The following is a 15,854-nucleotide window of genomic DNA, read 5'->3' on the forward strand; positions in this document are numbered from 1 at the left end:
ACAAATTCAAAAAACAAACTGTCCATGATCACAGCATGGCCCTAAATTTCTAGCTGCAGGTATAATTTCTACTTTCTGAGACTCTCAAAGCGGGCAGGATCACACCTCCTCAAGGGCCTGGGCAGGGAAGGCCTCCCTGACACTATCCTTCCCTGCCACCCTAAGGGGTCCTCTTTTCACTTCCTTTGGCCAGCCTCTGCCAAAGAGGCCTCTCTGCAGAGTGGCCTGCTGATAGGCACACCACTGGCTTGAGGCTGCCCTCCTCTGGAAGTGTGACATGATCGTCCAGGCAAAGCCCCAACCTTCTCCAGGTACTCTACTGCCAAAGACACTGAAGGTGCCAGAAGTTGACCCTGAGGGCCTCTCCACAGCAAGCTCCCGCCATGCCCATGCAGGGCAGACCAGGGAAGGCAGTGTTGATGAATACTTGCCGTAGCTGGTGACATCCGACTTGTAGTCATGGAAGTGCATGGCTCCATTCATGAAGCCAAAGTTGGTGCCTCCATGGAACATGTAGAGGTTGATGGAGGAGCCGGCGTCCACAATGGCAGACACTGTTTTTAAAACCTCTGCCAGAAGAGGGAGAAAGGGGATGAGCAGAGTGACTTAAAGTCCTAGATGAGCCAGGGTCCCTTCACTGCTCTCCTCTTTCCCAGTCCCACCTCAAGGCCAGCCTTGTCACTCTGTCCTTCTAGCTCTCACTAAAACCCCCATCACAGAAGATTAGGGGTGGAGGAAGTGTGGGCCAGAATCATGGCCCCAGAGCTCTAGCCTCCGGTTGTTTGTAAATCCTGGTCAAGTGTCTGAGTTCCATGTGGACCACCTGCAGCCCAGGCCGGTCACAGCCTTCCAGCCAGCACGATCTCACCAAGTGAATCTGTCTGACCAAGCGTCTCAAATGCACAAAGATGGGACACATCCCTAGAGAGAAAACTCCAATACCTCCCCTCTTCTACCTTTGTTAGGAAGTGAACCATGACAGGACAAGATCATAGCAAAGGAGAAAACGAATGGTTGATCAACATATATTTTATTAATATGAATCAAAGAAATGCAGACTAAAAATGATGTGCTGAGTAGACAAATATTAAAAGTTATTTTAATACTCAGTGTCGCTGAATCTGTGGGAAATGGGTGCGCTCATTCAGCGGCAGCGGTTGAAGCAGCCACCGTTTTTCTGGGGGCTGAGGGGTGACCATGCGCATCAACATGGCACTGAGGTGCGGCCGTGCACTCATCACAGGGAAAGCCAGGTGCGCAGAGCGCAGGCTCCGGGACGCTCACCCAGATGGCGGCTTCACGGAACCACTGGGAACAACCAGAGCAACCGGGTCTCAAAGCGTGGGTTAGAATGGGGTTCCTCACATGCTTTAAAACAGTGATGTCAATCTGTATTTGGTCGTATAGAAAGCTGCACGTATGTGCATTAACTAGCACAAGCAGGTGACGCCATGGAGTGTGAGTGCATGTGTCTTCTGTGTGCGTGCAGAGTCGTCGGTAGAGATACATAAATAACTGCCTGCATTGGATACATCTAAATGTTTTCTCTGGGCTGCGGGATTTTTATTTCTTCTCTATCCTTTTTTCTGTATTTTCCAGATGTTTCCAATAAGCATGCGTTACTCTTCTAATTACAAAAACATGAACAAGCAATGTTAAACGCCTTCCTATTCAGCAAAGTGTCCAGACAAATGACTCAGGAATATCCAGTCAATTTCTGCACACAGATAATCCCAGCAGTCTTGCACCCCCTATGGCTGACTTACATCAGTTAGCAGGTGACTGAAACTCATCCTCACTTCTTAGGTAGCACACATGCTGGATGTAGTAACTGCAAGCACTCACCAGAGGAATCCAAGATATTGTGAGGGCCTCCCCACGAGTCAAACCACCCCGTCCAGTACTCCATCACCATCTTGGGCTGAGTCCCCTGGACACCACAAAATGAGAGTTAGACATACAGGCTGGCCAGACAAAAAAGAGGGAAGCACTTTGTGGAGGGGAGCCCCAGGATCTCTGCCGTCTCCACTCTCCCCTGGCTGCATATCCACTGCCTACAGGCCTTTGGAGGTGGGACAGAGGAGAGGGCCAAATTCCCCTGCACACCACCAGCTCTCCTGTCACATGTGGACTCCACACCTGCAGGTATACAGCCAAAAAAGCTCCCAAAGTCAATATGGCAAACCCTGATGGTTTTCATGCTGCATATAGGCTAGCAAGAAGACACCGGTTTGCTTTCTGGATCGAGCCAAGCTTTGCCTGTCCTCTTCCAGGGAAGGGGGATGTTCTACCCAGGGCAACGCCATACCTGAGAGGGATATGTGGACGCGGACCCCCCGGGCACTCCCTTCATTAGCAGAATAATCAGATGCTGTAGAGTGGGCCCTCTTCAAGGTCCAGCTCAGTTTAAACAGCAGTTTGCAGCATTTTCTGACCAGAAAATGAGGGTCTTACAGCGCAGCTATTCACGGTGCAGGTTCTGCAGCCACAGTTTGGATTTATACCCTGGCTAGGTCACTCAATAAATCTTAAATCTTCTTTCTGCATACTGACTTTGGCATAGGACTGCCCCAAGGAGGCCAGGATCATTCCTGGGACTATGCTCCATTCTGCCTTGTTTTCAGAAACTCAGAGCACCTGGGGGAGGTGTAAAGACTAACACACTAGTATTTCAGGCCCTGTGCAAGACAGCCTTCCTCACTCACTCAGTGACAGTTTGTCAAGTATTCTCTAGATCAGTGATGGCCTTAAGTTCAGAGGGCAACTGCATGCACAGGGGACGGGACAAACGTACGGTCCGTCGAGTAGAAGGTACCAGCCATACCCAGCTTATAGCCAAAGTAGTTACAAGAATTTTTTTAGCAAGACTGGCAGCTTGGTTTTCTTTACAAGCCACCTACCTCCCGAGAAGGAGACACGCTGCACCACGTTTAAGTCACTAAAATGGGAGAAGCGGATTCGAAGTCCTGCAAGTCAGAAATCTCCCATGCCAGAGGCGAGCTGGTTGGCGTGGGGGATTCAGGGCTGAGGAGGTGGGTGTCCTGCATGGGCCAGGCCACTGCACGGCACAACCGGCTAAGAGCTGGAGCCCTGCAGTGAGACTGCAGTTCCCAAGCCGCTCCTCACAGGGTGCCTTATGCACTCTATGGCTGTCTCCTTCACTAGCTTATATGACTAAGGAGAATTAAATGAGAGAGCGCACACGATGCCCTTAGCACACTGTGCCTGGCAGGTAGGAAGTGCTCAAGAAACACTTGCATAGTTGTGCCATCGTGAGTCGTGGACGCAGAGGACAAGTGAGGTGCTACTGGACATCACCTCTTGGAGCACATGTGGGGCCTGCACTGTGCATTCAGAGAGCCATTGATTTAGAAAAGGAGGTGTCCAAGTCCCCTTCCTTAAGGAGAGCAGACATCTTTGGACTGTGCACAGAAAGCACTTCAGCAGGGCCATTTTGTTAGCAGGACAGCCAGCCTGGGAAGGCTGGGGCATGGCTACCTCTCTAAGCATGACCTTGCAGGCTAAACATAAGGCATTCTGCTGTATCAGCTGCTGTGCTGGGTGCTTTCCAAATATTACCTCATGTAATCTTCAAACAACCCTGTGACTTGACACCATAAAGTGATGGACAATCATCATTCCCACTTAGAAGAAAGAGATGCACAGAGAGGTTAAGTAACTTGCCCAAGGTCACACAGCACAGGGTGGGAAACCCAGTCATCTTAGTCACAAGTGTGAGAGGCCGCCCTACCCCACTGCACACACGGGCAGGCTCTCAGGAAATGCCAAGGAAGGAAGGCCAGAACCCTGCTGGATCTTGCCCGAGCCGCCGCACAGGAGCCCACCTGGGAGTGGGGCCAGCCCTCCCATTTCCTCCTGGGAGCTTCCTGCCCACTCCGGCATCTGCACTCCAGGAGGAGCGCAGCAAACACACGTGCGGCCCCACACAGAGGTGGTGACTCCACGCAGACATGCCTGAGGACGCAGCCCTGCTCTGAAAGACCATCAGCTGGAATGGAAAGCAGCCCAGCATCTCCGCGGGCATCCATGCCTGTCCATCTAAGCACAGCTCCACTCCAGGCCCAGGACCAGTGTGACCATGTGGCAGGGGGACAGTCCGGGGCGTTCCCACCACTCAGTGAGCCAGGGGACAGCCAGGGCCTCTCAGCTCTGCAGAGGGCTGCAGCTTGGCCCCAGTCCATCCATCTCCTTCTGAGGGGCACATGAGCTCAAGAGAGGTCAGAATGGGAGTGCGGCGTAAATGCTTATTGGTCTGATGGATGTTGAGGGACATCTGAAAACTCCTCCCTCTCTCTGGACCTAGAATGGACCATGCTTTCTGACTTGCTGATGACACTAATCTTTCTAGGACTGCAGGGGCCTCACAGGTTAAGGTTAGATGGCTTATGTAGTATAGGACAGGGAAATTCTTCTTCCCCCCTCAATCCCTGGGAGCAAGTCTAGAGCAAGCTGCGGCGACAAAAGTGGAGTCCTCTAGGAATGCACCAAAAGGGCCCCTCTTTCGGGGCAGTGCCGTCTGCACTGTGTCAGCCTACACAGCAGCCCTCGGAGCTGTTTGTGGGCAGCGGGGCTCGCGGGCACACAGAGGCATGGGCGGGCAGCCGAGAGGCCAACAGCCCTAAGTCCAGCTCCCTGCACTGGGGAAGGTGAGCACATTGGCTGGCATTCAAAACGCCTGCAGGCCGCTGAGCAGGGCGGGTGGCAGTTTCCCTAGGGCTGGACTCACCTGGACGTTGAAGAGAAAGGTAGTCAGTAACTGCAGCTCATGTGTTGACTGCAAGTTGATGGTGGCCAGCACTGTTAAGGGGAAGAAGAGAGAGAGAGACAAAGCATTGCCCCAGAGCCAGGGACCCCAGACCCTTCTCAATCCACAAGCACCATAAAGTAACCGGCCTTGACACTGTTTCCCACCTCCAATTAGAAGGCAACCACAGCCAGGCACAGGGGCTCACACCTGTAATCCTAGCACTTTGGGAGGCTGAGGCAGGAAGATCACTTGAGGCCAGGAGTTCGAGACCAGCCTGGCCAGTATGGCGAAACCCCATCTCTACTAAAAACATGAAAAAATTAGCCAGCCTTGGTGGTGCATGCCTGTAATCTCAGCTACTCGGGAGGCTGAGGTGGAAGGATCGACCCCGTAACACGTTCCTTTTAAAATTTAAAATGCCATTTTCAGTGGCTTTCCATCAGTGAAACACATGCTCAAGAAATGTGCACTCTGTTGGGCTGACAGCCAAGGATCCCCGCACCCACCCCAGCAGCACAGCCTGACCCTGGGGCCCCTCACCTGCCTGACGTCTGCCTAACAGTCAGTTCACGCCCATGACTGCAGCCTGGGCTTCTACAGGCCTAAATACACACGAGAGAAGCTGAGCTGGCCTGGCAAGCCCAACCACCTTGACTCTCTGCTGCAGGACACAAACCTCTGATTGCCAGTGAAGAAATGCAAGCAACAGCTGAGGCTCTGTGGAGGTGCGATAACTTGCCTCCAGGTCACAATAATTTGACTCAAGGTAGTTGCAGAGCAAGGCTGAACACTGGGACCCCGTGACGCCAACCCGTGGCCCTGCCTGGTCACTGCCCTCCAGCAACCCACTGGGTAAGACCCTGCACCCAGACTCCCCTCCCCTCAAACCAGAAGCCCTTTGAAGACAGGAAGCCACTCTGAAACTGAGCAGACTGAAGCCTCAAAGTCCACAGCATGCACATGGCTAAGTGAATGCACGCATCTCCGTCCTTCCTTCCTGACACCTCTCACAAATACAAGAGTGGGGGACACGTAGACGGGCCACCAGGAACAGGAACAAGAGGAGCCATCGGGAAGTCCGGGGACACAGAGGACACAGTGACAGTAAATGGTCTAGGAGTGCAGAAGAGGTGACAGTCAGCCCCAGCTCCGGTCCAAGGCTTCACCACACTCCCAGCACCAGGCCCAGAGCACCACGAGGTGGCACCCCATCCCCAGCCTCAATGCTTGTTCTCACCTGCTCCCATCCCCTCTGGAGGGGCCGTCCTGCCTGAGAAAGCTGGGCCTCATTGTCTGCGGCAGTGGGCATGTGCCGGGAGGTAGAAGGGAGGGCGGAAGGGGACGCAGGCAGTCTCCATAGTACATTCCTGCCCGCTCCTGGCCTGGCCCAGAACAGCGGCAGCAAGACTCCAGGGCTTCTCTGTAAACACTTAACTGTGCTAGACATACCCTAAACCCTGACAAGTGAGTGTCTTTTCTTGAAAAAGCCACCATGGTCCAATCACCCCATGGGGAAGAACTGTCAACAGTCTCTCCCACACCCAGCGCTCCCGAGTGGCAGCCCAGAGCCTGTTTTCTAAGCTGATGGGTAAGGACCGATCCAGAGAATCCCCTTGTGCAGGAGACAGTGGAACAGGCAGCAGGAAAACAGGCAAGCAGCGCCTGGGAAACAACACGTGCCCGGGACAGGAACACAGGGAGCGCACGGGACAGGAACACTGGCGGCGCCGGGGACAGGAATACAGGGAGCACAGGGGACAGGAACACGGGGAGCGCAGGAGACAGGAACACGGGGAGCACAGGGGACAGGAACACGGGGAGCTCAGGGGACAGGAACACGGGCAGCGCAGGAGACAGGAACACGGGGAGCTCAGGGGACAGGAACACGGGGAACGCAGGGAACAGGAACACGGGGAGCTCAGGGGACAGGAACACGGGGAGCTCAGGGGACAGGAACACGGGCAGCGCAGGGGACAGGAACACGGGGAGCACAGGGAACAGGAACACAGGGAGCTCAGGGGACAGGAACACGGGGAGCGCAGGGGACAGGAACACGGGGAGCACAGGGGACAGGAACACGGGGAGCGCAGGGGACAGGAACACGGGGAACGCAGGAGACAGGAACACGGGGAGCACAGGGGACAGGAACACGGGCAGCGCAGGGGACAGGAACACGGGCAGCGCAGGAGACAGGAACACGGGCGGCGCGGGGTGGGGTTAGGAGGACTACAGGCAGCGTTTTTTTTAAAAGCAAACTACCCTCGGAGAGAAATAAGAAAGGCAGTATCCATTTTTAAAGTATGCTGTGAGAAGAGAAATACATTCAAGAAAAGTGTGACCCAGGAAGCGACGGGAGGACTGGAAGATAAAAGTTCAGGAAGTCACTCAGAAAGCAAAACCGAAGGACAAAGAGATTTAAGAAAGAAAAATAAAAAGACGTAGAGAATCACTACGAGCACTGAATACACAAACACCAGGATGACCGAAAGACCCAAGGACAAGAGGGTGGAATGCCATCAGAGACACACACAGGGAGCATAACAGTGCAAGCTCACAGGATCCGCAGCACCACGTGAAAAGGAGGGCCGTCTCCCTGAAGAACATGGCAGGGGCGAGAAGGGAGAGGACACAGGAAAGGCTCAGGAATCGGAGTGTCCTGTACTGCAGCAGCAACAGCAAGTGCCCAGGAGTCTTGGAGCAATGCCTGCGGAACTCTAGGAAACAGGATTCCACGTGGGATGCCGCCATGCAGCAGCCCTCCACCATGCAGGCCTGAACCATGAGAGCGAGGCCTCCAGACAGCCGGATCAGACCCAGCAGAATCAGACAGGCATAGGACCGGAGAAGCACCAGCACAGGTGTCTGGGACCTCTCTGACGAAGCATTTGCTTAAAAGAGAAAGCAGCAGGGGGGGTTGAGGGTAGCAAAGAGAATTGAAATGAAAAGAAAAACAAACAGAATTATTACACAGAAAACTAAGCACAGTGCAAAGCGAGCAGGTTGGCACCCTGAGAATTCATAGACACTGTGCAGGGCATCACCCACGTGGCAGGTGTTCACAGTGAACTGTCGTCACACACCCACGAGGCCCTCGCTGGCGCCCCTGAGGACTGAACAGCCACACTGGCAGGAAAGTGCAGGTAGGGCAGGAAAGAACACTCATCACCCACTGAAACAAGAAGTCAATAGGCAGAATTTTAAAGCAAATGAGGCAGGGTTTTATGTGCACAGTATTTAGAATTAAGAAGTAAAATATCCCAGGAAAAAGTCAGACTTGAAAATGGTCATTTCTGGAGAATGTGATGAAGAGCAGGCAACACTGTATTTCTCTACCAACATTTTCTATCATTTCACTTTTAGACCATTTAAATTTTTTAATCAAAAAAAAAATCATTCCAGGCAGCAGGTGGCACCAGGGGCATGCAGGTGGGTGCCTGGAGGTGGGAGGGCCACAGGGAGAAGCAGCAGAGATGCCTGGCTGGATGCAAGGCCTGTAACCGGGAGGCGGCCAAGCACTAAAAACGTGCCCCAGCATGAAAAGGCATCTCCCACACAGCCACAGCCCCTCCGGAGCCTGGAGCAGGCCTTAGAAGCACGGTGGGGAGACAGTGCCACCGCGTGGAAACTTTGGGAATCACCGCTGGTCCTCCTCACCAGACACACAGGATCTGGGTCCTTGACTAACTCACTTTGCCTGGGGACAAAAGCCTTTTCCTCCCCATTCATGGACCTTCACTCCCTGAGTGCCAGCCACATGCCAGGTGCTGCTGTAGGGATATAGAGAGATCTTCCAGCAGCTCGGTCTGTGAAGGGACATGCAAAAGAAGGAAAAGAAAGTGTGGGATGTGCTACAGCAGACACAAGCACCACTGCACAAGGCTGCAGGAAGGGCCCTGCGGCAACCAATGGGAGGGCCCTACGCTCACCCAGGACACAAACCACGCCTGGGCCCTAGAGCACAGCCAGAGGCGGCCGAAGCCCAAGGCCCGCCAAGAGCACTGCTAGGTGAAACAGATCAGTGAAGTAAACTGCCCCGAATGTGAGAGTGCAAAACGAAAGCAGGGAGACGGACTGGGTGAGCCCCAGGAAGGAGGAGCTTCAACCTCAAGTGGGTGCTAGAGAAAGCTTCACTGTGAAGGTGACTTTGGGGAACAGCCATGCAGCTCTCTGGAAGAAGAGCAGAGCCCCCAAGGCTTGGGGCTCCAGGTGTTGGAGGAACAGTAAAGAGGGTGGAACAGAGTTAGCAAAGGGGAAGGAGCAGGAAACGAGCTCAGCCAGGTCCTGGAGGCCAAGTGGAGACGCCTTTCGAGGTCATTCCCAGAACCTGCACTTCACTCTGAGTGAGACAGGGACGGCTGGCGTTCAGCAGGAGGTAGGGTGATCCAAACGACATTTTCAGAGGCACGCAGAGGCTGTTATGCTGAGAACACATTGTGGAGTCGGCAGTGAAAATGCTACTGCAGCAATGCAGGCCAGGAGCGCTGCTGGCAGGTGAGCGCTGAGGCCTGTGGAATTCCAGCCACACTGGCTGACAAAGCTAAGGATGGCTTGGGCGCCAGGCAGATAGGAGAGGAGCTCACGGTCACTACCAGGTTCAGGGTCCATGCCGCTGGGAAAAACAGAGCTGCAATTTTCTGATAACAAGAAGCCCATAGTCATCTTCAGAGTGCCCTTAAAGCCTGAGCACCCAGCAGGATGGGAAAACAGCCACCCAGCCAGCCATGCACCACGGTCTCTCACACGGACCCTCCAACCCTCTGCAGCCCAGTGCCACACACACAGGAAAAGAACAGGCACCAGAGACACTCCTGCTTGGGTCACAGTCCCACAAGGGAAGTGCACGCAGCCTGGCCAGGGCCACTGCTGCCCTACATGGCCCCACGCAAGTGCGGGTACCTCCGTGGACGATCCCCTTGCTCAGCCCATCCTTGTTGTCTGAAGTCAGGAGCAGTTCCACAATGCCACGGTCCTCCAGTGCCTGCAGGGAAAGATCAGATAAGTCCGCGTATGCCCTGGCTCCTCAGAGCTTCTGCAGTGACACACAGCTGTGGTGGGGTAGCCTGAAGAGCTAGAGGGAGAAATGTCAAATAAAGCGTTTATTTCTCTGCTGAAAACTGAAAAGTCTCCTGCCGTCTGCACCGGCCATGCTCAGCACAGCTCTAATCAGCATGAATTCCCATCGCAGCAGGAGCAGGGCTGGCAAGCTGGGGCAGCCCTTGGTTACTCCAGATCTGGAAGGTGCCCCACAGGCCAGCTACCATGCCTCAGCAGGTCTACGCCACGGCTGGCTCAGGGAAGCCTGCTGCCATGTGTCACCTGCCACTGCCTGCTGGGCTCCAGCAAGCGGGTCAGGCCTGCAGGATGACACCTACATCCTTCCCTTCACCCACACCACAAGCAACAGGCCTGTCCCTTCCCCACGCTGGCCGGTGTGGGTCTGGGGGATGGCAAGGTGCAGGAGGGCCCACCATGCCCTTTCACATGCCCATGGTGTGCTGCTCATGCCCAGAACAGCAGGAAGCATCCTCACAGGCTGTAAAGCAGAGTGAAATGGAAGGAACGCTGTGCTTGAGAGGCAATGACAACAGTAACCACGCAGAATGTCCCCTGACGTCCACAGAGCAGTCACTGCCACGCCAGGCCTTCCACTCAGCACTGTACACGACTGTCCTACGCAAGCCTCACAGTTAATATCTTCACAGTACAGACGCACCTTGGAGGGGTGAAGTCAAGCATCACGGGTAACAGGGCCCATGCAACATAGGCCTGAACCCAGAACCAGAGGCTCTGCTCTGAGGTTCTGGGCGTTTTTGGATCAGAAACCCCAGCAGAGGGGTCTTCCTGTAATCTTCCCTGCAGATATTATGACAAGACTGTTTATTTCCGCTGAAGTCTTTTGGAAGTGGGGAGGTAAGGAGATCATCTGCTGGGCGAATAAAGCTCATGTCCAGTCTCACACACTGGGAAGGAAAGAGCAGAGGGCGCTCTAGCCTCAGCACAAGGGAGCTGCAGAGTTCAACCGTGAGGCCATGTGGGATTTATCAAGAGCCCTGCATTTACCACCTCACAGTAATGAGTCATGCACTGATGTTTAGAAGTGTTTACTTAGGTCCCTACCACATACACACACACTTAACATTTCCTGGGCATTAGTTTACTGACTCCACCCCCTAAGGGATAATTACTTCTGCCTGAGCACTGGAGACCCCGAGCTAGCCTGGGGCGGGCACCTCTTCTCTCATCCCAGCAGCTTCACAGAGAGGCCGGGCCATGCTCCTCAGAGCTTCAGGAACACAGAGGCTGGATGCCACTGCTTCTCTTTGCCCACCTGAGTCACACAGGAATACCTCCGCCCAGACACCAGGGAAGCATGAGTGGAGGGACGGCGCTGTGGGAGCTCTGCTCTCCTCTAGTGGGGCTCTCTTCTGCAGGTGAGTAACTAAGTCAACAACTGCTGAGAGGCCCCGGGGCCCAACAGACAGTCTGAGGAAATGGGATATAGCAGGAGACACCTCAAGTCCTGTGCCAGGATGGGATCTTTCTGTAGGAAGCTGGAGGAGTGGCCTACCCCAAGCCATGGCTGGGCATGGCCATAGGGTAGACCTTGCCCCTTTCCAGCTTGAGGAATGCCACCCTTCCTGGACACGGCCTTGCTCCCTCCTAAGAGGGCTTTCTGCAGGTGAGAAGGGGAAGAGTACATACAAACCCACAAGCTGAAGGGTTTGAGCCCCAGTGTCCCATGTGGAGGGACTGAATCAATTTCCAGATGAAAAATGCTCTGAATGTCACAGCAGAAGGGATGCTGCCCGGGCATCAAGGCCCAAAGCCATCCAGCCCTCAGACAGGTGGAGTCACTGCAACCACTTACGCTTCCTCAGTTCACACCACGGCCACACCTCCAAGGTACTACACAACAAATGCCAATGATTCCGTCAGGGTCTCAGTTATTGACAACTTACTAGAACGGTACTGAGCTGTGTGATGTTACATCATACTCGCAATTCGTAGAGGTGAATACACTTATTAGTCCCACTTTATAGAAGAGAAAAAGGAGGCTTAGAAAAAACTCAAGGTATTTTTTCATAGTCTCAACTACTAAGGGACAGAAACCAGATCTGAACTGTAGCCTGTTCTTTTAAGTCTGGCTTTGCCCTTCCCCGGCCAGTCATGCATTGAGTCAGTGGCTCTCAGCCTTCCCTACACACTAAAATGAGATGACTGAGAACCCCAAGAATTCTTATTGGCTTGGTATGGTACATGGCCTGGCTGCAGGGATTGCCTAAAACTCCCTAGATAAAGCCAGTGTGCAGCCTGGGCTGGGAACCACTGCTTTGGATGCTGGAATTGAAGCAGCCTCTCCAGGAGGCCTTCCTAATCATCACCGTGCAATTAAGCCAATTCCTTTATTCCCAGCCCCTGCAACACCGCGTGTGTACTGAAATTCCCAGATGAAATTCAATCAGCAAGTAAATAAGTGACAACCCTGTTGAAATAAAACAACGGAGAAATTTCACTAATAAATGATGTTGGAAGACGTATTAATATGATAAAAATATTAAACCCACCTGTCATACCACAGCCCATAACACACACCAGAGGAAGGAATATAAAGAAACACACCAAGAGGACTCTTACCTTCTTGACATAGGGCATGTAAGCGGGGTCTTTGTTATAGGAACCATATTCATTCTCCACTTGCACAGCAATGATGGGTCCCCCACGCTTGTACTGGGGAGAAAAGACGGACAACCAGGAGCTGAGTTTGTAGGGGAACGGTAGTATCGAATCCACGACGCCCATCACCAATGACTAGCAAAATATCCCATTTGAAAACTAAAATCTCAAAAGATTTGGTATATAATTAAGAGTAGTATCAATAAGACAGTGGAGGAAGAAGCACCAGGCCTTTGTTCTCCCATGAAAACATTAAACAAACAACTCCAAACTGACCAAAATAACTTAATAGGAGCTCTGGAAACCAGTCAAGTGTTTAAGCAAACAAGTGACCACCAAATCAAACCAAAAAGCCACATGCAAAATGGTACAAAATTTTATGAGGTTTTCACAAGTTCTTGCCCCACCCCCTCCTCAGTGTAGTATGGTGTGATCAAGAGCACTCGTCCCAACTTCCAAGTCCCTTGTTTACAATGTTCTAACGTGTTCTGCCCAATGTACTGGTTTCTGTCTTGTCTGACATGGAGCTCACACAAGAATCGTCAGCATAGTTTGGACTTCAGGCTGGAAGCTAAAGATGGCAGTGGCAGGTTCCGCAGCATATGAAAACTACCAGAGGACTACAAACCCTTGGATGCCTAGGGGCAAGGAATTACAAGCAGAAGAAAATGAAGAGTATCTAAGGCCGCAAGTAGAAGGGAGTGAGACTCTCTAGGAATCAAAGACACTTGAAAGCGACCAGGGAGGTAGGGACAGGAGCACACACACAGATACAGACAACACATGCCCAGAAAAGATCAGCTCTTAAGTCTTCACACGGGGCTGATCTCTGGGCTTAGGGGCCCGTTAATTAGTGAGGGTTCCCCTGAAAAACTGCAAAAACTGAAATAGGTGTCTACTTTTTCAAATGCCCAATGTTCAACCAAAAAGACACAAGACATAAAAAGAAACAGGGAAATATGACTCATCAAAGGAACAAAATAAATCTCCAAAAGCAGTATCTGAAGAAACACACATACCAGACTCAGTAGAGCAAGATCATAACAGCTGTTGTAAATATGCTCAAGGAGCTAAAGGCAGGCAAATGATATATGAAGAAAATGAGAATATCAACAAGAGAACAGAGATTATTTTTAAAAAGAACCAAAGGAACTTCTGGGGCTGAAATATACCATATCTAAATTTAAAAATTCACTAGAGGAATTCAACAGCAGATTCAAACAGGCAAAAGAAAGAATAAGCAAACTTAAACATAGGTTATCAGAAATATCAGGTCTGAGGAGACAAAAGAATAAAGAGAAGTAAACAGAGCCTAAGAGACTTACACAACACCTTCAAGCAGACTAATAATAATTATGGGAATCTTAGAAGAAAAAGAGAGATAAAAGGGTAGGAAGATTATTTATGCAGAATAATAGCTGAAAACTTCTCAAATTTGAGAAAAACCATGATTATGTAAATCCAAGGAGCTCAAAAATTCCAGAGAACCACACAGGGACATACTATAATCAAACCATTGAAGACAAAAAGAGATTCCTGAATGCCACAAAAGTTTTGGTCACATACAAGCGATCCTCAATAAGACTATAAAAGATATCTCAGCCAGAAACTTTTCAGGCCAGAAGGCAATGAGCTGATATAGTCAAAGTGCTGGAAGGAAAACGTGTCAGCTTTTTTTTTTTTGACACTTCTATATCCAGCAAAACTCAAAAATGAGGGAAAAATTAAGAAATTCCCAAAGAAAAGCTAAGAGAGTTTGTTAACAGCAGACCTGTCCTAGAAAAAAACACTTAAAGTTGAAATGAAAAAATGCAAGTGTAATATGAAACTAGATGAAAATACAAAGTTCTCCAGTAAAGATAGACACATGAAAAATATATTTTAAAATACTATTATAATTTTAATTACAATGTATATTTTTATTTTCTATGAGATTTAAAAGACAGATAAAAATGATTATAAACCTAAGTTAATGGGTACACCACATATGAAGACATAATTTGTGGCATCAGTAAAATAAACTGGAGGGGCAGAACTGTAAAGGAGTAGGGTTTTATGTACAATTGAAGTTAGGTTTGTATTAATTTAAAACAGAATGTCAAAACTTTAGTATATTATATATAATCCTGAGCTAACCACAAAGAGCATATCTATAGAATATATACAAAATGAAATTAAAAGGGAATATAAAAAAGTGTCACTATAAAAAATCAACTAGATACAAAGTAAGGCAGTAATAGAGGAAATGAGGGTCAAAAAGCTGTAAGAGATGCAGAAAACAAAAAAAAAGGCAAAAGTAAGTGTTTCTCTATCAGTAGTTATTTTTAATGTAAATATATTAAACTCCCCAATCAAAAGAAATACATTGGCATAATGGATTTTTAACAAACCCATGTCCAATTATATACTGTCTACAACATACTCATTTTAGATCTAAGGATGCACATTGGTTGAAAGTGAAAGGTTGGAAAAAGATATTTTACGCAAACAGTAATCAAAAGAGCAGGGGTGGCTTTACTAATATCAAACAAAATAGACTTTATATCAAAACCTGTTATGAGGGACAAAGAAAGACATTATAAAATATATATAATGATAAAAAGTTCAATTCACCAAAAGGATGTAACAATTATAAACATATATGCACCAAACACCAGAGTTCCAAAGTATATAAGCCAAACACTGGCAAAATTTATTTAAGGGAAAAATAGACAGCTCTACAATAATAGTAGGAGACTCAATATCTGAATATCAATAATGGCTAGAATAACCAGACAGAAAAGCAGTAACGAAATAGAGGACTTGGACAATATTATGGACCAGTTGGACCTAACATATATTTTTTATATATATATAAAACATTCCACCCCAAAATAGCACAATACACATTTTTCTCATGAGTACTTAAAACACACTCCAGGATAAACCATATATTAAGCCAAAAAACAAGCCTTAATAAATTTTTCTTCTTTTTTAAAATTACAGAGTCTCACTGTGTCACCCAGGCTGGAATGAAGTGGCACAATCTTGGCTGACTGTCACCTCCATCTCCCAGATTCAAATTTTGTGCTTCCACCTCCCAAGTAGCTGGGATTACAGGCGCCCACCACCACAACCAGCTAATTGTTTTTATTTTTTAGTAGAGAAGGGATTTCACCATGTTGGCCAAGCTGGTCTCTAAATCCTGACTTCGAGTGTTTCACCTGTCTTGGCCTCCAAAAGTGCTTGGATTACAGGCACGAACCACCATGCCCAGCCTCAAGCCTTAATAAATTTTAAAAATTGAAATCATACAAAGTTTTATTTTTCCCGATCAAAATGAAATGAAACTAGAACTCAATAGCCAAGAAAAAAATTCTGAAAAATTCAAATATGTGGAAATAATAAAATCTTAACCAATAGTCCAAAGAGG

At 49.7% G+C, this 15,854-nt stretch overlaps 1 protein-coding gene across 3 annotated transcripts in view; it reads right to left on the reverse strand.

Moving 5' to 3' along the window:
• Positions 1-15,854, reverse strand: part of GLB1L2 (galactosidase beta 1 like 2) — a 43,244-nt gene that overhangs the window by 6,351 nt on the left and 21,039 nt on the right. For all 3 annotated transcript variants that reach the window (XM_032284912.1, XM_032284911.1, XM_032284910.1), the window contains exons 6-10: positions 12,404-12,496; positions 9,665-9,746; positions 4,748-4,818; positions 1,846-1,930; positions 432-569 (exon numbers count right to left, since the gene is read on the reverse strand). In XM_032284912.1, coding sequence (XP_032140803.1) covers positions 432-569; positions 1,846-1,930; positions 4,748-4,818; positions 9,665-9,746; positions 12,404-12,496 — 469 coding nt within the window. The remainder of the gene's footprint in view (positions 1-431; positions 570-1,845; positions 1,931-4,747; positions 4,819-9,664; positions 9,747-12,403; positions 12,497-15,854) is intronic.

This window comes from Sapajus apella, unplaced genomic scaffold (assembly GCF_009761245.1).
Source record: "Sapajus apella isolate SASKATOON/1434 unplaced genomic scaffold, GSC_monkey_1.0 scaffold16, whole genome shotgun sequence".
Taxonomy (NCBI): Eukaryota; Metazoa; Chordata; class Mammalia; order Primates; family Cebidae; genus Sapajus; species Sapajus apella.